The sequence below is a fragment of the Ursus arctos genome, unplaced genomic scaffold (assembly GCF_023065955.2).
Source record: "Ursus arctos isolate Adak ecotype North America unplaced genomic scaffold, UrsArc2.0 scaffold_9, whole genome shotgun sequence".
In the NCBI taxonomy this organism is placed as follows: domain Eukaryota; kingdom Metazoa; phylum Chordata; class Mammalia; order Carnivora; family Ursidae; genus Ursus; species Ursus arctos.
In genome coordinates, this window is record NW_026623111.1 from 6,685,535 (window position 1) to 6,711,158 (window position 25,624).

Consider the following 25,624-nt stretch of genomic DNA (forward strand, 5'->3'; position numbering starts at 1 on the left):
AAATCACCAAGTGACATCCAGAGATGCCCAAAGAGATTATTTTGCCCAATAGATCAGGTCTCTGATTCTAGAACTCGAGCTTTTCCCACTAGCTAGCAGTGCCTCTTTATGTAAATCATGGCACTCAGGTCGGGCAGATATTGTATTACCCATTTTACAGCATTTTATCGAGTGCTCGTCGGTTTCAGGTAAGTTTTCCACCTGCAGCTGGGCAGGGCTATTCTCAAAGCCCTTTACAGGCCTACCTACAGGTCTACAAATGCTCTTGTCCCAGGCGAAGTCACGGCGCGTTGGGAGCACAGACGATGCACTCTGGAGCCACATGGCCTCCCGGGCAGAATCCCAGTGAGGCCTTGGGTGGGGAGTTAGCATCTCTCAGCCTCAGTTTCCTCTCCACAGATGGGAATGAGAACTGAGCCTAACTTCATAGGACTGCTGGGAGCATGAGACCGGGTCTGCCAGGTGCTTCACTCATCGTGCAGCGCTCTGCAAAGCAGTGCCCACAGCACAAATTCTTACTGTCTAATTTTCCACCAGACTGTGAAAGCATCAAACATTTCTTTCCTGCCCTGGCCTCCTGATGCCTCTAGCACGGTTCCTGACACACTTTAGGTACCAATCCATGTGCTTCCAGGGAAGCTGAATTCACCCCAGTTGCTAGCCATCAGGGAGGCTCTTCCTAAAAAAAAAAAAAAAAAAATATGCCCAGAGTAAAGGGAATACGTGGCCCAGTTAATAAGCTGAGGATCTCATTCACTGCCTCTCAGCCCAGAATAACTTTTCCTGGCTCACCAGAAAGGCAAAGACGCTTAAGGTACAAAGAAACAGGAATTAGCTGCAAAGTCACAACATAAGCCAGAGGATATGTGAATTTTTATCCAGAACACACACACTGAGAGCAGCTGGCCTCGTGGAAAAACTGGCTGGCCACGGACCAGCTTGGCCCCTTTCTGCGTAGGGGACAGTGCAACAGAGGGAGAGACGTACGAGGATTCAAGCCCAGAGCCCTTGCTTCCTTGCAAGGTGACCTTGATCAAGTCAATTAGCCTCTCCCAGTCTCAGCTTCCTCTTCTATAGAATTAGGGTAATAATTGCTATCTATTTCTGGTGCAGTGGGAAGGCCGTTACACGTAAGGCTCCCGCCTCACATGTGGTCACTTGACAGGCACTTACAAAACAGCTTCCTTTCTCTGGTGCTCCTGGAGCCCACTGGAGCCAATCATCTCTCAAAACACGAATGAGAAATGCTAGAGCTGGTGGGCCAGAGGCGGAATGGTGGCGGTGAAGGGCCCGGGGCCACACATGGGACCATCATAATACTTCCTTCGTAGAGGAGCCGGGCGCACACGGGATGTGTGTGAAATGCTTAGCGGAGTGCCCAGCATACAGCAGGCTATCCATACATGGTGACTATTCTTACTGGACTGTCACGAAATGATGTGGCAACATGAGAGGCTGTAGCTAAACCGTGGGTGAATGAGGAGGTGGTCTACATGAAAGCCAACGCCCCCCCAGTTTGCTGGGGACTGTCCTGGTTTTAGCAACGGAAGTCCTGTGTGACAGGAACAAACACCCTGAGTCCCGGGCAAACCAAGGCATAGGTCATCCGAGGCCCTTGGTGCTACCAGGCATCCCACACCCCTGAGTGGCCTCTCTCAACCTATGACCCCCATCTCCTGCTCCTCTTCCTCCCCAGGGGCCCCAGCCTTGGGGTTTACTGAACCCTCTGGGTGCATACTGACTGTGGGATATTGGTCTTTGTTGCTCTCTTTATCTGGAACCCTGATTGTCAGAACCTTCTAAGCTGACCCCCGATATGCTTCCTGTCTTACCACCCCCTTGAACGTGACCTCGTTTGGAAGTTCTCTGCAGAGGTAATCAAGTTAAGGTGAGGTCATCCTGGATGAAGGCGGGCCCTAAGTCCAGTGACTGGGGTCCTCCTAAGAGGCCATGTGAAGACACAGAGGAGGAGGCCATGTGAAGGTGGGGACAGAGACTGGAGTGATGTTGCCACAAGCCAGGGAAGGTCACGGGTTGCTGGCAGCTGCCCGATGCCAGGAGGGCAGAGCACGGAGCTGCTTCTCCCTCCGGTTTTGGAGTTCTGGCCTCAGAACTCTGACAGCATCACTTCTGTCGTTTGAGGTACCCCCATTTGTGGCACTCTGTTCCAGCAGCCCCAGGACACCAGCACACCTCCTCACTCAGGCCGTCCCCGACCACCTTCTGCGATCAGCCCCTTCCCAGTGCTCTCTGCATCCAGTCTTAGCTCCTCCCAGCACTTAGCGCTTCCTCAAAGTACCCTGTTTGGTACTTACCTTACCATCTGTTTCCCCACCTGAAGCCACAATGACGTTTCATGAGAGCGCAGTCCCAGCCCCAGGACAGGTGCTTGATCGACACATACCGAATGGGTCCCCACGCCACTGCCGCCCTACTGTTATTTATTTAATCCAGGCTGCAGAAATGCCGAGCAGCGGGGCACCAGTGGTTGGGACCCCCGGCGGGCTGGTCCTTAGTTACAAGTGTGGTCCATGGGGGGAGGCCCCGGTGACCAGCTGAACAGGGACACAGACTCCAAGCAGCAAGCAGAGGGCAGCGGGCCTCTGGCTCTTAGCTAAAACATCAACAACAGTTCCAGTGTCCCGAGCCTGCTACAACTTCCAGAAGGCCTTCCCCTTCCCCAGAGAGCATGGCCTGATGGTGTGCCAGGAGCAGTCAGGCGACTCTCCCTCACACGGGGCTAGCTTAGCTTCCCCATTCCTCCTGGAGTCCAAAGTGAGCAGCAGCTCTTAGCTCTTGAAAAGCAGAAAGCACCTCAGTAAATATTCTCTAGGGAATCAGAGAGGCTGAAGGACATACTTTAGGGACAACGGGAAATGTGCATTTTCCTACTGGGGTGCAGAAAAATTTGAGTCCAGTCCAAAGCATTTTACTGAAAATGAAAATATGACACACATCTTCCAATTGCACAATGCAGTCTGGGGAAATCATCACAAAATGCACACACCTGTGCAGCCTCCACCCAGGTCCAGAATAACCTACACCACCAGCCCCCCAGAGGCCCCCCCAGCCTGCGCTTCCTCAGAATCCTCATCCTCCCCCTTCTCCCCAGAGGTCACCGCCAGCCTGACTGCTATCACCACAGCTCCGTGTGCGGAATCACAGGCGACGGGTTTCTCTCATCTCTCATCTCTGTGCTTCTCATGGATGGGAGATGCACCCACTTGTAGCACGTAACTGTGATGTGTTCTTGCTGTGCTGTAATATTCCAGCGTAGGAGTATATCCCGCTTCACTGCCTCCCTGTTGGCGGACACTCCGGTGTTTTCCAGGTTAGGATTAACACTAACAGTGCCCCATAAACATTCTTACACAAGTCTTTTGGCGCACACGTAAGCAAGTTTATATAGATATTGCAACCATAAGATACATTTGTTCAGTTTTAGTAAAGCCAATTTCCCCAAATTATCATACCAATTTACACCTTGATGAGAGAGGTATGAAATGCACTTTCCTCCACTTTTTTGCCAATATTCGGCGTTATTGGTCTTTTTAATTTTTATCAATTGTGGTTTTAATTTGCATTTCCTTAATTACTAATGAAATTTTATTTTATTTTATTTTAATTTATTTTAATTCCAGCATAGTTAACACACAGTGCGACATTAGTTTCAGGTGTACCATACAGTGATTCATCACTTACATACAACACCCAGTGCTCATCACGACAGTGCCCTCCTTAGTCCCAGCCCCTATTTCATGCCCACCCTCCTCCCCTCTGGTAACACCAGTTTGTTCTCTAGAGTTAAGAGTCTGTTTCTTGGTCTGTCTCTCTCTTTTTTCCTTTGCTTGTTTATTTCTCAAATTCCACATATGAGTGGAATCATGTGGTATCTGTCTTTCTCTGACTTATTTTGCTTAACATTATATTCTCTAGCTCCATCCGTGTCACAGCAAAGGCAAGATTTCATTCTTTTTGATGGCTGAGTAATATTCCAGTGTATATTTTCTCTTATTTTAATAATTGCTCTAGAGATCATTTTACGAATCTATGTTTTAGTGAAATCTAATATAAATTAGTACTTTTAGTGTTTCCCAGACAACGCAAAGAATTTAACACACACCAACTTCACTTACTGCCTTCCTGATTTATATGCTATTTTAGTTGTGTATTTTAATTTTTCTGTTTTCTCTTCACACAGACACACACACATTTACACATAGACACAGACATTCCGACACACACAATCATATATACACACAGACTCAGACACACACACACTCAGACACATACATACACAGATGTATACACACATACACAGACACACAAACTCAGACACACAAGGACATGCACACATGCAGAAACACACATGCACACACAGACACACAGACACACACCCCTATACAGTACCTGAACATTGTCAGGTAGCTTTGTTGTTATCTGAACTGTACTTGTGAGGAAACGGAGGCTCGGAGGGGTAAAGAAATCTGTCTGAGGTCACCCAGCCAGTAAGCAGCAGGGCTGGGACCGAATCCATCCTTCTAAACACCTCACATGCTGTTTGTCATGTTAAAATTTGACTCAAATCATATTAAAACTATGACTAGTGTTTTTACTAGTGTCCTACCGCTGCTGTAACAAATCGCCACAAACTTAGATGTCAAACACCACAAATTTATGTCACGTGGTTTGGGGGGTCACAGTGTAAAATGGGACGTGGGCTAAAATCAAAGTGACGGCAGGGCTGCGGTCATTCTGGAGGCTCTAGGGGACAGTCGGCTTCCCGGCCTTTCCCAGACTCCAGAGGCGCCCGCCCCCCTTGGCTTGTGGGCCCTCCCCGCCGCTGCATCCCTGCAGCCTCTGCTCTTACCCTCCCGTCTCCTTTCTCTGGCTCGGACTCCTCCTTCCTCTTTCACGTATCAGGACCCCTGTGATCTTAGGGGACCCACCTGGGTAATCCAGGGTAAGCGCCCCATCTCACAGTCCTTAACTTCATCACATCTACAAAGTCCTCTGGTCACATCAGCTCATATTTGCTGGTTCCAGGGATGAGGATGTGGACATCTTTGGGCCAGTAGGCAGAATAATGATAAATAATTTGCTTTTAAGAGCAGCCCACAGCCTTGATGGGAGCCTGTTCTGGGACATCACTGGGTAGGTCTCAGGGCTTGGTACACATGAGCTGACCCCACCAGACAAGAGGGCCAGTGTTTCTGCCCAATACTCTTATTTCACCACCTCCTATTCTGTGATGTTGTTTAATGAGTGAACAATACAGCTATGTGTGGCATGTGAGCTCCAGAAGCTTCAAGAGATCATTCAAGGTAGTAGCTCGAAGGTGAGTACAAAAGGGAGCCAAAGCAGATTTTTCAGGCTGGTAGCAACCTCAGCTCCCTGAGTCCAATCCTCCTTACTTTCTAGATGACGTTACTGGCCCAGAGAGGTGAAATGCTCGTTCCACGGTCACCTGGTAAGTCACTGGTAGAGCCAGAACTTAAAGTCACATCCTTGACCCTGATTTCATGTTCTTTGCATGTCATATGCTTCTCTAAATGCTGCTGCTCCGATGTGTCCAGCAGAGACCACCTACTGTGGTAGAAGAGCGGGTCCATCAGAGAGCTCCTAATGCAGTGGATGTGGACTTGGACCCCTGGGAGTGAGGGCGGTACTGGGACAGCTGGGCAGGAACCCGTCCAACGTAATCTTCCACAAACACGAAACACCTCTGTACTACTTCGACCTGACCACCTGCATGGATTTTGCCTCTAACACCAAGCTGCATCAAGTTTGTGTCAATGTAAAAATCTGTTTCTTTTTTTGCCAAGCTTTTTAGAGAAAGGACACTTGGGGAAGGTGTCCGGGGTTTCTACTGTGGTTCCAAATACTGCCACAAACCTGGCTTGAGCAGCACAGCCTTCTGAAAACCCTCCAGGGCTTATCACTTGGCTTTAAATTATTTATTACAAGGAGGACAGCCAATTCATTTCCTGGCCAGCAATTTTCCCTTTTCTGACCAACTGCCTTCCTTTAAATGCCTGCAAGGCCCCGTCCCTGCCTCAGGAGGTCTGATGAGAATAAATGACATGAAGCCTCCATGTCCTGGCCGCCTTCCATAGGCTATACTCTAGAATTTAGAGAGTCTGTTGTTTTCTCCCCTCTTTTGTTCTTACTTTTTTTTTTTTCCTATTTCTTTTTGGAAAACTCATCAGAAAAGGGGTCTAACAGACATCTGACTTGAATATGGGGCTTTGTAAAAATGGCCTCTCTCTTCAAGTCCAGCTTATTTTTAATTAAGGAAACTCGGAGAGAAACTAGTTATGCGCAGCAAGTTTCGCCTCCTCTGGAAGAGCTGGAGAGGCAAGATGACTAGAAAGAGGCTAATGGACAAAACGTAAACCTGCCGGAAAGGGAGACCCTCCGGGGCCTCTACTGGGAAAGGCCTTTCATGCCACATCTCACCTAGCCTTTGTCCTGAGCAGGCAGGGCCTCTGAAACCAGGCATCTCGGTCCACACCCGGGATCTGTACCTTATTAGCTGAGAATAAAAAGAACAGCCCCAAGAATTGCAAGGATCCTGTCCCCATTCCTGGGATGGGGGAAGGCACCGTAGGCCTGGAATGTACTAAGTGCTTCACACTAGCAGCCCATCAGTTAATTTTTGCATACCACCGCAGGGGGGGCTTTTGATTGAGCCCCTTTGCTGGTCTGGGAAAGAGGCTAGGACAGTGAGGCAGAATGCTGCTGTGGGGCCCCGCTGGTTCACACCCCTTTAGTCTGCAGCCCTGGGGGCTTAGGTCCCTCTGACACTGACGGTGTCCCTAGCCAATGGGGCACTGACAAACGTGCCGCGAGCAGTGACTCGACAGGTGCTTGCACGTGGGGTCCTGCCCCTGGTACCACTCTTTGGCACTCTGAGAAACCCATGGGAAGACTGGGCCTCTCTACAGCAGGCAGAGAGATGATGTGGAGCCGAGAGGAGCTGGCCCTGCCGGGATCCCGAGACCAACCCAGCTGCCAACAACCAAACAGGCGAGTGAAACCATCTGAAGTCACCCCGCTGCTGACTGGTGTGCAGCCCACCACAGCATGGGAGAGAGCCCAGCGGACAGCCGCAGAGCTGGCCCACATTAGAACTGCCCTCCAGCCCACGGAATTCTAAGCTCAGCACAAAGGTGATTGCTTGAAGCCATTACCTTTCTGGTTGCCTTTTTTTTTTTTAATGTAGCAAAATCTAACTGATACAAAGTAATGAAATTAAGCTGAGTGGGAAAACCCAGTCAGTGTGAATGCACAGCCCTCAGCCGTAACCACGTTACTGTCACGCCTCTGAGCCTCAGTGTTCTTGATGTAAAATGACAAAATAACGGTCCTTCAGCCTCAGCAGCAGATCAGAGCAGAAGAAACCATGAACAGGACTGGTTAACTGCAGAGCACCACATAACCTCCAGGGATTATTCTTACCAATTAACATTTTCTATAGCCAACTCCTTTCTACTTGAATACCAAGACAGAGAAGTAATTTCACCCCGAGTCTGGTTATTACTAATCCTGAGTATTTCCCGCCAGCAGAGCAGGGAAGGGACAGGAAGTCTTCTCCCCTGAACTTCCTCAGGCCCTCACTCTCCTGCTCACCTCTCCCTGATGTATACTTGTTGCTCAGCTCACTCCCAAAGCCTGGTGTCCGCAGTGTGCGAGCATCAGCAAGGAAGGGAATTAGCTTTTAACGAGCTCACAGTTTCCAACAGCATTTGGCAGATTTTATATATATATACATATATACATACGTATATGTGCATAAATGTGTGTATATGTATATACATATGTGTGTATATATACATATATGTGTATATACATGTATATATGTGTGTATATAGATATATATACATGTGTATATATGTGTATATATATATGGTATCATGTCAGCCTTATGACAGCTCTGCAAAATAGGTATTGTTATTTCCATTTTACAAACAGGGAAACTGAGGTTCAGAGCCATTAAGCAACTTGCCAGAAGTCAGTAATTGGCAAGCAGCAGAGATCTGACACAAAGGCAGGGATTTTGAATCCAAAAGCTTGCAATCTTTCCACAAATGCCTACAAGTAATGCCTTACAGGCTTGGCAATATTTAGAAAGAAAGCAGGGTGGTAGGGTGGTTGGGTGGTTGGCTGGTTGGCTGGTTTTAACAGTATATTTTGAGGCTCCTGTTCTCTCATACCCCACAGCCAGCAGCCAGCTGCACCTCGCTGCCTCCTGGCCACCATCTGGCCCCACCATGGCTCTCTGCCCTGGACAACTGGCTCCCTGATCCACCCCTGCCCTCCCTTACACTCTGCTCTACACAGAAGCAGGAGGAATCTCACTGAAACACAAAACCAGCTCACGTCACATTCCTCTCAACCCTCCTCTGACTTCCCATCGTCCTTGACACAAATCCTACAAGGCCCTACAGGATGTGACCGGCCCCCTTCAGCGTCGTCTGCAGCCACTCTCCCCCAGCTCACCAAGCTCCGGCCAGGCCGGCCTGCTCGCTCTCCCTCTCCCTTTAATGTGCCAAGCACGACCCCACCGCAGGGCCGGTGCACTCTTCTCTTGGTCAAGAACCCAACTCCCCTGATATCCACTTGGTCCTCACTCTCGGTTCATTTCGGTCTCTGCTCATATGCTTCCTCCACTGAGCGATCCTCCCTGGCTGGCCTATCTAAAATAACCCCCACTGTCCTCCTGTCCTGCTTCATTCTTCTCCTAGGGCTTGCCACTCCCTACCTCATGTATGCAGTTACAGATCTGTCCACCCGCTAGAATGTAAGCTGCAGGGCCTAGTAGGGACCAGAGAATTTCATTCTCCACTGTGTCCCCAACATGGAGAAGAACGCCGGGCACAGCAGGTGCCCCATAAATGAATGTTCAGCAAATACATGAAAGAATGAATAAGTCAGAGGCCCAGACAGGAAACACAATCCTCATTAAAAACCCCCTGGAAACCACAGACAACCTTGGAATATGAATTTTATAGTGAAGATGACAAAGCAAAAGGCATGACATACTGAAGACCATCCAGGTCTCTGGAGTTGACTCGGATCTCTCCCAGTTAGCGTTTCTCAGTTAGCATGCTAGAGCCCCGTGAGTGGTCCATCTCATGGCACTGGCCCCCTGTAAGCAGACTTTTTGCATCCTTGGTCCCTGGCAACTCAATAGTAGTAGGAGTCCAGTCATGTGACAGCTTCAAACACCACTCACACTCCGAACCCCCCCCCTCCAAGGAACGTGCCCTGCCCTGCCTTGGTGAAGGCTTACCTCCATCCACGCCCATGATGAAGCGTCCCACGATGAGCATTTCCAAGGCTCCTGCCTGCAGAGAACAGGCCATGAGCAATGCAGCAGAAACCGCAAACCCATTGTTGACCAGCAGAGTGTACTTCCTGGAAAAAGAAACGGTGATTTGGTGAAGAGGCCCACCATGAGGATGTCAACCTTCCCATCCCAGGAGCAGGGGGCATGCCCTTCAAAATGGTCAGCAGAGCAAGACTCGGGTACAGTAGAAAGAGCATTGGCCTAAGGGTCAGGGACAGGGACCAGAGCCCCAGGAGCCCCCACTGCCGCCTTTGGCTGTGTGACCCTGAGCAAGGCACTTCCTCCCTCTGGGTTCACCACCAGGGCTGATTAGGTCACCTTCAAAGGCACTGTCTTGGTCTATGAATTCCTTGACGCACTACTGATGATACTGTGTTTCATCAATTCTAAGACCTTCACTTAACATTTCTGAAGTCAAGGTGTGTCTTACAATCCATGAGTCAGAGCTCAAGCAGGGAAATGGAAACCACTCTAGTGCTTTTAACAGAGAGAATTTAACATAGTGAGTTGGTTAGGCAGACACTGGGGAACTGAGATGTCAAAGGGGGACCTCTGAAGAGGGGTGCTGCCCATTTGGTGCTGACACTTTGGGGGCTTGGAAGAGGCACTCTCGACATCTGGCTTACCTTCAAGGATGGGCACTGGCCCACTGGGGCTGCTACTCTGAGGGGCACCATGTTCTGGGGAGTAGACATAAGCTGGGAACTAGACTCAACTGCCAACCACTTCTGGGACTGATAGGAAATTCAACCAGACCGAAAGGACCAAGCCCCTTGTCCATCCTCCTGTAGTGTCCCGCTTGTCAAAGGGCAGGGGAGGCATGCAGGTCCCAGTCTGTGCATCACAGAGCAGAGCACTGAGGGTAAGTTTGGATGAGAGACAATACCTCAATAATCAGCACAGTATCCTACAGCTTTGATTGGCAGGTTTTCTCTTCTCCCTCTCTCCTTTCCTTCCTTCTTCCCTTCCCTGCCCGTCCCTTCCCTCCTTTTCTCCCTTCTTCCTTTTCCTTCCTTCCTCCCTCCCTCCCTTCCTCTCTCCCTCCCTTCCTTCCTTTTCCCCTCCCTCTCTCCCTTCCTTCCTTCCTTCTCTACAGTTCACATAACAATGCTTCTTGTATGTGATGACATCTCCAATTCGATGAACTACAGCACTAACTGTGACGTTGAACTAATCCCCTTGAACACGGTCAGCCAAACTCCTATGGCAATATCACTGTTAGCTGCTCTGTGCCAGGACTACTCTCACTAGTCTGTGAACGTATCCCTAAGACCTCAGGGTTGAGAAGTGTGACTTGTTTGGGGGCCTGGAGACCTGGGTCCCTGCACCATTTGTAGCTTTTATGAGCTAGGTGACTTTGTGCTTGATTGCTCTGTGTTTTCCTTTCCTCACTTATGAACGATCATAACAGCTCACACTTACTGAACTCCTGCTATATGATAAAGCCTGTTGTAAGCACTTACACGAATAGCTCATTTGCTGCTCAAAATAATCCTATGACGTAGGTAATTTATCGTCCCTATTTTATAGGTAAGTTAACCAGGATATAGACAAATCAGAAATTTATTTTAGGTCATACAACTAGTGAGTCAAGAAGCTGGAGAAAAACATCATAGCTTCTCACAGGTATTTTTTCCCTAATGGATCAAAGAATTAACAAATATTTAATTATTTTGTAAATTGCAAGAAGCTAGGGGCTTCAGAGGGGACTTTGTTATTATTTTTGGGAGTTAGATCCCTTAAATTCCAGGCCAGGGCTCTTTACACTGGCTTTTACTTGTCTCAAACTTTCCATTAAACTTTTTCCCCTTCCTACATCTTTTTGGAGAATCCCAAAGCTAATGACTTTTGCAGCTCAGTGATGATGGTACAGAGACTGCTCAGGGCGACATCTTCCATGTTGGTGAACAATTTCTAACAGCAAACAACTGAAACAACCCAGTGTCCTTTAGCAACGGACTACTTAAATACGTTATGATACATCTACATAACGGCACATTATTGCACACGTTAAAGCCCAAGCGGCTTTGTATATTCTGATATGGGAAGATCGAGATGCATTGTTAAATGCAAAGAGCAAGGGACAGAACTTTGTGTGGAATATGCAACAATTTGTATGATAAAGAAGTGGGTCTGGGTGTGGGTGTGGGTGTGGGTGTGCATGTGTATGTCCATGAAAAGACAGACACAAACCTTGGAAGAGCCATAAAAATGTGGCATCACAGGTTGCCTCCAGGAAGGGGATCTGATTGGAGAGAAATGCAATGGAAACTTTCTACTTGACATTCATTTGGTCCTTCTGAAAGTTATACCATATGAATGTATTAATTACTCAAAATATAAATATAATCTCCCTGTCAAAAAATTAATTTAAATGGATTTCATAATGAGGGGAAATTATGATTTGGCCAAGACTTAAAATAGAAATTCCAATCTAGGCTGACCTCCCTTATTCTGATGCAGAAGGTCACAGACTCAGGCTTCAATATGATGAACCCAAAGGCACTAATTCCTGTTATTAGGGAGACCTCAAAGCACAATGAGAACACGCTGGTGCCATGTCTGTGCAGTGCTCATGGCCTTTCCCTTCTGTCTTCTGGGGAACTGACATGTCAGCCTTAAGAGGAGAGCCGGGTGCTGATGGGCAGACCTGCACCCTCACGGAAGCGATGGCTTTCACGAGCGTATCCACTTGGCAAGTATTTAGTGAGTTCTAGACACTGGGTTTACCATCAGGAGTAAGTCATCCCTGTCCTCACCCTCACGGGGTTTTAAATCTAGTTAGGGACACAGAGAAATACACTGTCACACAGAAGTCAATTAGAAGTAAAGATACGGAGGCTGGGAGTGTCTAAGTGTGACCTGTGCCTGTCATCTGCCTGTCTATCCAGGGAATCCTTTCTCTCTTCTGCCGGTTCAAAGGGAACTACATTTCCCAGGCTCCCTTGCTTCCCAGCTCCCTGACAGGATTGGCCAGTGAGAGGCCTGATGTTAGTCTCCCCTGGGGAAAAGGAGAGGCTAGGATGATAGTCGTGATAGTCGTGACATTCGTGGCAATGATGCTGGCATTAGTTGGCGGTTCTCAAGGCTGGCCGCTCGTCAGATCCACCAACAGCGCATAAGAAGAGAGACTCCCGGGTCCATCCCTAGAGAATCCCAATCCTTGATGCAGACTCAACGAGAGACCTTTAGAAGAGTCTAGAAAGAGCATGGCTGTTACATAAATTATCTCATTTCATTCGTTTCATCTTTCACACCTGTAGCCGGCAGCATCCGTGAACTGGACAGTGCACAGGGGGGAGGCAGCGTCCGTGAACTGGACAGTGCACAGAAGGGGGAGGCTGAGGTGTTACAAGATGGGGGCCATTCGCATGTGGCTAAAACTACCCTAGAAGGGTAGGACACAGCAGTGTCCTGCGCACGGGCTGTCTGCTACCAGAGAGAATCCACTCTTCCACCCCATCACACCTATACGAACACAGCTACTGTGTCTTGGCCCCCATCCCTCTGCAGCCATGCCCCTTGTCTCAGCTTCCTTTTAGAGTGAAACCCCTTAAAGAATATTGTCTGCTCACCTCCCCTTCTTCCTTGCCCCACTCTGACTGGATCCTTGCTACCACTTGCAAAGGTCACCAGGAACACACACCCTGACAAGCACAGCTGACAATGCTGTTTCCCCAGGGACAGCCTCTCAGCAGCGTCTGATACAGTTCACTGCGCACTCTTTCTGGCAACACAATCTTCTCGGGACATCTGGGATCCCACCCTCTCCCGTTTTCTCCCCACCAGCCTCCCCTTCTCAGTCTCAAGGCTGGTCTGTCCTCTCTCTGTACACTCCCTCCCTGGGTGAATTCACCCAGTCCTGTTACCTTAATTGATGACAATTCCCAACTCTATCTCTGGCCTGGACTCATCTCAACCCTGACTTACTCCAGCTGCCTCCTGGGCATTTCCGCTTGCATGCCCAGCAGACATCTCAAGCCATACTATTTAAAATGGAACTCTTGAGTTTCCACGGCTAACCCCCCAACAAATACATCCAAACCCCCCTTCCTCAGTTTTCTCCATCTGAGTAAATAAAGCCTCCACCTTCCTAGTGGCTTAGACCAAAAATCTGCGATTAATACTTACCCCTCTTATTTTCCTTCTGACCTACATGCAATTCATCACCGAGTCTTACCGACACTGCTTCCAAAATATATCCCAGGGCGAAGCACTTCTCCCATTTCCAGTTCGCAGTGCCGCAGTGCTGCAGACCACCAGCTCCTGCGTTCCCTCCTGCCCTGCTGTACCATTCGTGGTCCACACCACACAGCCAGAGTGATCCTTTCCAAGCAAACACTGACATACTTCCCCTTACTTAAAACCTTCTAGTGGCTTCCACTAGACTGAGCCTTGCATGAGGTGGCCTTTGCCGCACCATCTGATACACATATCTTTATGCTCACGAGCCTTCCCGCCATCTCTTGGGAGTGCCAAGCTGCTTCCTGACTCACGACCCTTGTCCTGGGTGCCCCTCTGTTCATTGTACAAGTCTTATCTCCCTCAAGTGATTCAAATGCCACCTCTGACCCTATCTGAAGCGGCCACTCCCCCCAGCCGCAGGGCGCATCCGCCACAACCCTATCACCCTTTCTTCGCCGCCCCGACAACACAGGATATTAGCCCACGTTTATTTGTGTTTATGTTGGCGTGTGCCCTACTAGAGTATCAGCTCCCTGTGTGCAGAGACTTTGTCCTGTCACCCCAGCCACTAAACCCGTTCCCAGGGCACACAGGTGCCCATACCTCTCTGTCACATACATGCAGGATTAAATTCTAGGAAGCAAGTCATCTTGAGCCAAGCTTCCTCCTCGTTGCCCAGCTCTGGCCTGTTCTGAGTCTTCCTTTAGCTTCCAAGTCTGTGGGCAGGACAAATGCTATTCTCCTGAATCATCTCCAGTAATGTTCCTGCTTGGACAGCCCAGCCACATGCCAATTGAACAACTCTGGGCACATTTCCTACACCTTCTGAGCCTTGGTTTCCACACCTGTAAAATGGACATAACAATGTCTATCTTGTAAGGCTCCTGTAAGAATCAGATGATTTATGGAAAGTGCTGAGGATGGCCCCTAGAACTCATTTGACACCTCAATAAACTAAAAAAGAAATAAAAGAAAATCCACGGTGATAGGTAACACTCACTGGGTACTCGCTATGTGCCAGGCACTATTTTAAGTGCTTTATACTCACTGGACACCCTATGAGATAGGTAACCTTGCCACCCCATTTGCCACGTGAAGGAAACAGATCTACAGCTTGAATACTTGGTCAAGTTCACATACTATTAAATGAGAGATTTACCATCCGATCACCCTGACACTAAGCTATCCACAATGGTGGCTGCCATATATCCTCACAGCCATTTATTCTTCTAGCAATCACTCGTTCATTCAACTGACATTCTTTCACTCAACACACATCTGAGTGTGGACTGAGTGCTGAACACCATTCTAGGGTCTGGCATATAGCTGGGAACACGCCCAAGTCCCTGCTCTTATGTTCTTTTCGATAAACAAGTAAAAATAAAACATATGTAGCATGTCAGATGGCGACAAGGGCTGTAGAGAAAACTAATGCAGGGAAGGGGAGGAAGTTTACACAGGGAGACATCTGGAAGGTGACATTAAGCGTAGACTTGCAGAAGGAATGCAGATAAGCCATGTGGGTATCAGGGAGCCACAAGCTTTGCAGGGAGGAATGAAGAGTCAGACGTGGGCTATTTTCAGGTATGCCAGTGAGGCCGGCGGGGCTGGAGGCAGAGGAGGGCAGGAGACCAAGTACTGGGATGGAGGTAGAGAGACTGGCAGGGGAGCTCAAGAGGGTCTTGTATGAGCCACCATGACAACCTGGGTTCTCACCCGGAAAGAGAGGGGCAGCCACTGGAAGATTCTAAGGAGAGATGGCATGGCTCTGACGACATCGTACATTAACAAGATCATGCAATCTTCTATGTTGACCATGGGCTGTAGAAGGAAGAGTGGGAATAGGGAGACCAGCTGGGGAGATCTGGCGATGGGTCATGCCAGGACTGATGGTGATTAGGACCAGGATGGCAACAGAGGAGGTAATGAGACGGGGTCAAACCCTGGTTTGTTTTGAAGACAGTCGATGGGATTTACAGACAGACTGGATGGAGGTGGAGAGAAAGAGGAGACAAGCATGCCACCAAGTGCTTTGGCCTGAGCTCCTGCACTGGACGCGATGGTGTATTTTGTGCTATGCAGAGAATGTTAAAATCACATCCAGATCCAGACTTGAAACATTTGCAAACAGGGCTGCACACCCTCTAAGCAAGTTCATCATATTAATATATTCCTTCCCCAAATAACCCCCAGCCTGACAGTGTCCCAGCCCAAGGAGGGAAACCTTACTTGCAAACTAATTCGCAAAGCTGACTCACTGGGGTTCAGACATGGGGATCTTAATGATTTTTTTTCCCATTTTTCCCGGGGGATGAACATGGCAACAGAAACAAGGGAGACCAGGGCCATGCCATTTCTGAGGACAGAACTCCAGCGACCCCTGAGGACCCACCTGGGACACCTGATTCATTGTCCTGAGCTTTCCCGTAGTACAGAATCTTCCTGTGCAGCCCAGAAGATCATCAGCTCCCAGCAGAAGGGGCCAAATACAAGCAAGAGTGATAAGGTGATGAGGAGAGCGGAGAGTAGGTCACCTGAGAAATGGCCAAAGGGACTCAGCACACTGAGCCTGGACAAGAGAAGGCTTGGGGAAAATGAGAAAGCTTCCACTATGCCATGCTTTAGCTCAACGCACAGGACCAAGTGGTGGAAGACACAGGCAATATTTCAGTTTGGATTTAGAAAGGACTTTTGTAAAGTCCTAGTGGAATGGGGAACCTCTGGAGATAATGGCTGCCACCACCCACCCTTCCAACAATTTTTTAGCCTACCTCAGCCTATAAACCAAGATCATACCTTGTTTGCACCAATCCTCATCCTCCTCACGTCCGTCTTTTATCGCTTACCCAGCCTGACTTCCATGATCCATCATTTTAAACAGCCATACACCCTCAATTCCTTGACTCACTGACACACTTGCCTTCATTGTACGTGCCTGGCAAACCCCAACCCTGGTTAGATTTTGACCTACCTCACCCATGCACCACAGAGCTCAGCTTGGCTGGAGAAAAACCCACAACTATGTTGACTGGTGTCACTTGAAATTCATGAGCACCAATCTCAAGGGGGCTTTCAGGACCCTAGCAGCCATTTTGTGGTTCCCTGGTTTGTTCAGTTTCCTGCTCTCCTACAGGACTACTTGCTCATCTTCTCTCTCTCCAAATCCCCTTATCCTCCTTCTCAGCTGATGACCTTGCTTTCGACTCCACTGAGAAAGCAGATGCAATCCAGAGAGGATGTCACGTGTTCCCTCCACATGTATCGACCTCCCTGCTTCTGTGCACACATCGTCTTCCCTCATGTTCCTATGGACATACTGTCCCCGCTCCCATCTGTGGCCGACCTGTCCAGTTACCGACCAGTTCCCCACCCCCTCTCACCTGCACAAGAATTGCTTCAGCAAGTTTCTCTCTTGCTCCTGACTATCAATTCTTCCCCCTCTGCTGGAACATCTCATTAACGCGCTGCTGTAGCTCTCATCTTAGAAGGAAACTACACTCATCTACGCTCATTGTCTCGAGTTCTTCTTCTCTCTTAAGCTCCTGGGTATGATTCACCTAGACCCCTGCAGGCCAGCCAAGGCCAGACCTGATCTGCGAGGACAGCCTGGCTGGGCTCTCTTCCCCTTTTCTCTCTTCTGCTTCCATCACCTTCAAGGGAACTCCTGAAAAGCCCTCAACAAAACACATGCATCCCAAGCCCCCTTGCAGGCTCTGCTTCTGGGGAACTTGCTTTCCTAAGACAATTCCAGCCTGAAAGAGGAGACGGTCAGCAGCCAGTGTATGTGTTCTGTAATGGATTGAATTGTGTGCCAACTCCTCTGTTGAAGCCCTAACCCCCAACATGACTGTATTTGAAGATTGGGCGTTCAAGGAAGTAATTACGGTTAAATGAGGTCCTAAGGGTGGGGCCCTAATCCGATGGGACTTGGGTCCTTATAAGAACAGACACCAGGTGTGTTCTCACATAGGGAAAAAGACCATGTGAGGACACAGTGAGAAGAGAGCCGCCTGCAAGCCAAAGAGAATGGCCTCAGGAGCACCCGACCCCATTGCCATTTTGATCTTGGACCTGCAGACTCCCCAACTGTGAGAGAAGACACTTCTGTCATGCTTGCCATGTATACACAGGCTCCTCCAGTGGGCCCGAGAGAGCTAATGTTCTTCCCCACTTCTATAAAGTAAGGACACATTTAAAAATATTGAAGTAGAAAAAGAGAAGAGGGGCGCCTGGGTGGCACAGTGGTTGAGCGTCTGCCTTCGGCTCAGGGCGTGATCCCGGCGTTCTGGGATTGAGCCCCACATCAGGCTCCTCCGCTATGAGCCTGCTTCTTCCTCTCCCACTCCCCCTGCTTGTGTTCCCTCTCTCGCTGGCTGTCTCTATCTCTGTCAAATAAATAAATAAAATCTTAAAAAAAAAAAAAAGAAAAAGAGAAGAAAAATAACACTTTTGAGAACCTGCTATTTGCCTGGCGTGATGTATCAGAGGCTGGTTATTACTGCTTGTTCAATACCCATCATCCTTCTTCTGGTGGGAGTCCCCTGGATTTCCTCCAAGAAACATTCCTGCCCTCACTCTGTGCGGTCACATCCCCACCCCACTGTGGCTCCAGGAATGGGCACATGATACAGGAATCTTAAATTAAATTGAGAATGTTATTCGCCAAGATTTCTCAACCTGGGAACTACTAACATTTGGGGCCAGAAAATTCTTTGTGGTGGGGGCTGTCCGGTGCACTGCAGGAGGCTTAGCGGCCTCCTTGGCCTCTGATAGATGCTGGTAGCACCCCCTCGCTGTGACAACCAGAAATGCCTCCAGATATCGTCAGATGTCCCCCGCTAGGGCAAAACTGCCCCTGGTTGAGAAGCTCCAGGGGCACGCAACCTCACACAAGTAAATGAGATTCGGGCCTGGGACTTTGCTAGAACTACTGGACGGAGAAGTCTGTGCTGGGGATGCCGAGCAGGAACAGGGTCGCCCTGAGCTGCTGGGGCCATCCCGCCCCCACTGGGGAGAGAGAGCCTGAAGCCAACACGGAGCAAGGCAGAGCTGAGAGACAGAGAAAGCAGACAGGTGCATTCAGCTGAGTTACATTCCAGCTACGCAAGCCAGTTAGTTCCGTCTGGGCCGGAGCCAGTTTGGTTTGGGTTGCTGTCACAGGCTTGAGTGACATGACACATTTAGTAAATAGTAGCTTCTGCCACTCTTAGGTGGGCTTGTTTACCCAAGCTTTACAGATTTAAATCTGCCTCTTCTTGTATCTCTGCTCCCCATCCCCCCACCTGTAGCGCTTCCAGTCACCGTGATGACGTGCAGAGCGAACTGCTCATGGCCAAGCGGCAGGCTCAGGCCCTGCCGTTTGTCACTGAGGCCCAAGTGCCAGTCACGGTGCCGGGCTCCCCGTCGGTGTTCAAAAATATTTGTCGCGTGGACGAATGTGGTTATGTGGCTTGCTCAAGAATATGCCTGAGCATCCGATTTCAAAGCCCGAGTGAGTTTCCCTCTGGTTTTTTGCGTATTTGCTCTGCTCTGCTCTATGGGGAAAAACTAGATCCAATGACACGTGTAAGGAGGCCGACTTCAGTGCGACCGGAGGAACATATTCACAACCAGCTCTGTCGAGTGATGAGCTAATACACCTTGGAAAGAGCTCATGAGGATGGGGACAAGGATGACAATCCACTAGCCAACGCAAGGTGGGCACTGACTCCATGTCAACCGCTGAGATGAGCACTTTACAGCCCCTGTCTCATTTCACCTTCATGACAACCCTCTGACGGGCCACTGCTCTATCTTCATTTTGCCACTAACGAGCCATGCTGGGGAACTTGAGTAACTCATACATGGCCCACGTGCTGTGAGCATCAAGGATCCTCTACCCAACATCCATGCACCAACATGGTTGCCATCCTGTCTCATGGGGGAAGGAGGGCTCCGTCATGAGAGCCATGTAAGCTGGGGACAGTTGACCCCAAAAGAGGGGAGGGATTCAACCAGAATTCCCCAAGCCAGAGACTCCGGGAAACAAGGAATTTGCACCCTGGCTCCTCGTGTTCGCCCATCCTCACTCTTCGCCCAAATCACAGACGAGTTCAACATGCTGGTGACCAGGCCCACCTGACTCCGAGGACCCCCAACTCCACCCAAATTTCCCCCCACCAGTCACATGTTTGAGTCCCTTCCATCAGACCCCATCCCAATCTTGCACATTAAGCCCAGACTCTCATTTTTCCCCAACAGCCCCCCTGGGACACAAATAATGAGGCATCAAGAAGCAGTTTCAATAGACACCATGTGATCCGGTCAAACAGACCAGACCTGAATCTCGGGTCAACCTCATTCTTTGTCACCTTGGGCACGTTGCTAGGCCTCCTGGGGCCTCAGATTCATCGCCTGTAGAATGGTGACAACATACAGAGTTGCAGAAGTAAAAGAGGCATGAATGACAAGCACGGCTATGTAGTGGGGGGCTAGATAAATGGTAGCAGACTTCTCTGGGTTTTGCTCCTTTTCCTCCCAACAGAGTTACTATTCAAGCTGAGACTTCATCTCAGTTCAACTGTGATTCCCATAATGATGAAAAAAGGAACTGGCAGCTGGCCGAGGCATAAGGACCAACACCTTTTGATAGAATCTTTCTCCAGCCTAGAACGCCTCCTTCACTTAGAAAATCACTTTCTTTGAAACCTACTGTCTCTTTTCCATTCCTTCCGGGTTTTTTTTGCAGCATGCTGTTGGGAGTTGCAAAGCCACTTTCGTTGCCTTCACTTTACATGTGGGGAAAGTGTTGGATGAGAGGTGAGGGGGCAAAGTCCCACATCACACACCTGGCAAGCTGGGGCGCCAGGACCTGCTGGGCCACAGCATCCTGACCCCAACTATAGTGTGGCTGTCCCAGTACCATCCACTTTGGAGCCTCCTTATGGGGCAGCCCGGGGGTATAAGTGTCATGGCCAGATACAAGGCAGGTGTATGTGACAGGCCATAAATCCAGGGGCCAGGGGTGACTCTATCTATCTAGATGAGACCAGAGGACTGGGGTCAGGAACTGGCCTGGGCCAGGGGCTTAGCAACAGTGCTTTACAGACCCTGGTCAGTGAGGCCAATCTGGGGGCCAAGTAGTCACTTCCCTGTGGTCAAACAGTCACGGATTTTATAGTACCGTTGCCAGCAGACCCCTACTCACAATCTGCTTGGCATCGTGGAAGGGGCGCCATGCTGCAGAGTTGGTTACAACCTGAACTCAGGCACCATGTAAGCTCTCAACTCCATCCCCCCACCCAAGACCCCAGGGAGTGGAGAAAATGAAAGAAGACAGTGTGTGTGTGTGTGTGTGTGTGTGTGTGTGTGTGCGCGCGCGCGCGCGTGCGCCTGGAATATTGGAGGACCTCAGGAAATGGCAGCCCTCACTCCACTATGCAATAGCTGTACTTCTCTGGAGGGTGAAGTTCCCATGAGTTACCACCTGGAAGTGACCTTAGGGTCAAGGAAGATGTCAGCACCTCCCCTGCCTCACTGGGGTACCACATGAGCATGACACGCCTGTTTTCAGGACGGCTCCCTGCCCCAGCCTTGTGAAAGCCTGCTCTGAAACACCATCAGTTCTAACTTGCTCCTTGCTGGGGATGTGAGGCTGATGGTAAAGGAAGGGGTGGCACTTTTTAAAATAGTGCTTCTGGAGCCCAGAGAAGAGGTAAGATTTTCTGGGGTCTGTTGAATCTCCTTTCCAGTTCAGGTCAAAGCAATATGGAGAGCTGGTGAGCACTTGCTATGTTTGGGTGTCAGGACGGAGTAAGATATAAGAGTGAGTTCCTGTTAACAGGCTCTTCTCCCTCCACTCATTGTCTCTGGTCCCTGTAGCATTTCCTACAGGCCACTTTACAGAGGGGGAAATTGAGCTTCAAATACATTAAAGGACTTGGCCAAAGGCACACGACTGGAGAGTCGAAGACTCATGAGTCAAGTTCAGACATGAATGCTGCAGAGACTCTGCTTTTCCCCTAACACCTCAGTATCCCCCCAGGATGTTACAAGTGAAGATACAGAGAAAATGTCTGGGGAAATGTACTGATAATCAATCTGATCTCGGAGAAGTCTTCAGGACAGAAATCAGTGAGAAACAAAGCTCAGGCGGTAAAGTGGGTCTGACTGGAGAGGACCTGGGTGGGAAATTTCAACATGAAGTGTTTGACACTCACTGCAGCTGTATTTGTAATACAACAGATCTGAAACAACCTCAATATCTATCCATGGGAGACTGATCTGATAAGTTATCATACAGTCATATAACAAAACGTTGTCCTCTATGGCCTTATCTAGAACAGTCGCTAAGACACTGTGCTGACTCTTCTCCATTTGCTCCTGCAGCCAGATCCATCTCCTCCCTCCCTGTCCTGCTCTGAGCGCTGGGAGCAGGTCCTCCTGGACTGTGCCAGCACGGCTCCTTGTGCTTCTGGTTTCTCCTTGGGTTTGACCAGTGAGTGGCACTGGCAGCAGGTTGGATGGTGGGAGGAGAGAGAAGCCAGGCTATTTCTCCCCTACTCCCTCCCTGTTTGGACAACAGGGGCTGACATAGCCCAGTCCACACAGCCCTTCACAACCTCAGCTCCTGCTTGTCAGCCCACTGTCCATGGTCTTCACTCCTCCTTGACCTCGGCTGCCCTATCTCCCCCCCTTGCTCTTCTGGTACTAAAACATCTCCACCTGAGATGTCTAAATGGAATTCTGTTGCCTTCTGGGATCTTGACTATGATACAGACATATTGTGAACATTACAGAGGGAATCCCCAGGCAGAGACAGCCCCCACTAACCTCCCAAGAACTTTTCCGATCAGCTTCACCATTAAAGTCCCCACGAGTCCACCGATGGCGAATATGGACACCGTCACAGACCAGAGCAGAGTCAGAGTATCTGGGTCTACTGGATGCCCATACCTTCTTTCCCATGATTCATTGTAGAAGGACTTGATGTACTGAAACAAACAACAAATCATGTTATTCCATCCTGCTGTTTGAAACCAGTCAGTAGGTAAACAAAAACAGCTTTTCTAGAGCATTTTCTGCACACTAGGCCTTTTGCTAAGTTCTGTTTGAGCTTTATTTCATTGAATGCTTCTAACAAATTTCGCGGACGGGCCCTATTTTTGCCTCATTTTGCAGATAGGGAAACTGAAGCTCAGAAAGACAAAGTGACTTGCTCACTTTGGCAAACCTGGAAGTCCAACTCAGATCTGACCCCAAACCTGGGTAACCATTTATACCCCGGCCTCTCCACTCTAGCGCACAGCAGAACCAACTGGGAAATGTGTTACAAATGCACACTCCCAATGTAACAGAGAGCCTTTCCCACCTTGACGTAGGCAAAGATACACCATAAAGCAAAACCAAATGCTCATTTGGGTTTCATCAACATTAAAATGTTCTATTTTTCAAAAGACACCTTGAAAAAATGAAAAGACAAGCCACAGTCTGAGATAACACATTTGAACACACATACTATACAGGACTTAATACCCACAATATATAAAGACCTCTAAGAAATCAATAAGACAAACAACCCAATTAAATGAGCAAAGGACTTGGACAGACTCCAAAGAAAATGCAAATGACAAGTTAATGACATGATGCTCAATGTCATTAGACAACAGGCAAATGCAAATTAAAACCATAACAAGATACCACTTTGCATCGTCTAGATCCCCATTGTTCTCGATTCTGATTTGGTGGGTTTGGGATGGTGACTGGGTGACTAGTCATGGGACTAAGCTCCTCAAGGGAGTTCCATCCCCAAGATACTCATAATTATCCACTGATACCAGACATGTGCCCACAAACCTTTCCAGAGCCAGCATATGACACTGAAGAACAAGCCTAGGTTCCGGACGCACAGACCTGAGTGTGAATCCCAGCGCAACAACAATTTGCTAACGATTTAAACTAGCTGGACTTTGCTTCCTCATCTGCAAAATGGGAATGATGACACTGACGTCTCAGGGCTGTTGTGAGGGTCATGCTGGAGTTTGGAGTAGTGCCCAGTGCTTGGGTGAAGCTCACACAATCCCCAGGAGGCTAAAAACTAACAGGTCTGGTAAGACCAAGTAGTGATCAGCAGTGCGCTCTCACGCACCGTGTTCAATCTGTACAACCGTCTTGGAAAACAGTCTGGCATCATAAAGTTGAAGATGCCCCAAACCTACAGCCCAGCAAATCCATTTCTAGAAAACTCCTTTCTACCTGCTCTAGGACATATCTACCCAAAATTCCATGTAGCGTTGCTTATAACAGCCCCAAATGGGAAACAACGCAGATGCCCACCCACAGTAGAATGGACAAATAAGTTGTGGAATAGTCACCATATGAAACACTAGAGTCACAGACATGAATGAATTACAGCGACGTGCAAACACACATAAGAAAGTCTCACACAAAATAGCATTGAACAAAATAAGCCAGAAACAAAAGAATACATATAGAATGATGCCATATATAAATTCAAAAATATGCAAATATAAGTGTTTTGGTGGAAATTACAAAGAGATTGTGAAACTACAAAGGAAAACAAAGAATTACTGCAAATGTCAGGTCAGTGGTTACTTCTGGGGAGGGGTGGAAGAAATGGTCGTGTGGGGCACATGGGAGCATCCTCTATTCTTAGTCTTATTCTTAGCTGGGTGCCAGATTTATAATCATTCTTTAAACTCTGTGTATGTGTGTGTATGCAATGCATATGTATGTATCTTATATATTCTTTTTAATACATTCCACCAATCTAAAACTTTTTTTTTAATGGTGGGAAAGTATTCCAGGCAGAGGGAAAAGCATGTGCCACAATGGCATGGCAGAAGACAGCTTACAGAGTCCACAGAATTGAGCAGGCCAGTGGGGGTGGAATGGTACAAGGAAGGGAAGAAAGGGCTACATGGAGTTGGAGGGGCAGGAAGGGGAGGTCACACGGGACCTCAGAGGTCATGGTAATGAGTCTGCTTCTTACTTGGGCTTTTGGGGGAAGTTGGCATGGGAAACAATTGGAGGGTTTTAAGCAAGGGGAGTACATGGTGGTTTACATTTTTAGCAGATTGGTCTGGCTTCAGAGTGGCAAGAGAACTAGACGGAAGCTAGCAAGGAAGCTGGCACCATGTAACAGTCCAAAGATCTCGGTGGCCTGGACCAAGCAGTGAAAGTAGTGAGAAGGGGATGCATCTGAGATATGTTTTGAGAGTAGGACGGACAAGACTAACTGGGTGACTGGCTCCAGATCTGGGGAGGGAGGGTGTTAGACATGCCTAAGGGAAGACTGCCATGTTTCTGGCCTAAGCAAATGGGCTGATGGCAGGAGATGCAGGGAGACAAGGTAGCATCCTCTCCCGACAAGATATCCATTCTCTTCCCATTCTCTCTCATTCTTTGGCTTCCTAACTATCTGACTCACAGGATGGAGTAAGGCCGGAATATATATATTACCAACAACTTCAGCTATTCTGAAAGATGATGAAGTTTCCACACGACACTCACCATCCACTGATTCATTCAACAAGCATGACCTGAGTACTGAGACCTGAGCTGGACAAGAGACAAACAAACATGGCCCCCCAGACCTCAAACATCATCCAGCCCACGGCAGGGGATAGTGCATTGTACCACTTATGGATGCTCTTGGCTGCACATCACAAGATATCAAAACTCAAAACAGCTAAGCAACAAGGACCCTTATTAGCTTACACAAGTGCGAACTCACAGGAGTGCTGAGCTTCAAATCTGTTGATCTGGTGGCTCAGTACCACGGCCAAGAATCCAGGGGCTTCCTTTGGCTTCACTCTGCTCTCCACAGTTTTGACCTCATCCAAAGGCTGCATCCAACCACAAGTACAGGATGACTTCTAGAAACCCTTTCGGCCACATGCTTTCCCATTCAGGTGTGACTAGAGAGAGTAATCCTAGCCTCTCAAGGGTCTCGTGATGCTAAGATCTTTCCAGAAGCCTGTAGCAACCTATCCTACCGGTCCTGGTTGCGGCATAGGCCCCTCACTAAGCCAATCATTAAAGAAAGGGATAGGAAATGTCACCTGGACCTCTGGCCCTTAATTCCAT

At 48.8% G+C, this 25,624-nt stretch overlaps 1 protein-coding gene across 24 annotated transcripts in view; it reads right to left on the reverse strand.

The window, feature by feature from the left end:
- SLC2A9 (solute carrier family 2 member 9) overlaps nt 1-25,624 on the reverse strand; it is a 255,791-nt gene that overhangs the window by 165,489 nt on the left and 64,678 nt on the right. For 23 of the 24 annotated variants that reach the window (XR_007187921.2, XR_007187922.2, XR_007187923.2 and 20 more), the window contains 2 exons: nt 22,349-22,509; nt 9,296-9,420 (listed from right to left, as the gene is read on the reverse strand). Coding sequence is in view for 21 of the 24 variants with exons in the window: in XM_048212108.2 (XP_048068065.1) it covers nt 9,296-9,420; nt 22,349-22,509 (286 nt within the window). In the remaining 3 variants the exon portion in view is untranslated. Of the gene's footprint in view, nt 1-9,295; nt 9,421-22,348; nt 22,510-25,271; nt 25,376-25,624 lie in introns of those variants that run through there. The other variant, XM_026514407.4, reaches the window with a different exon arrangement.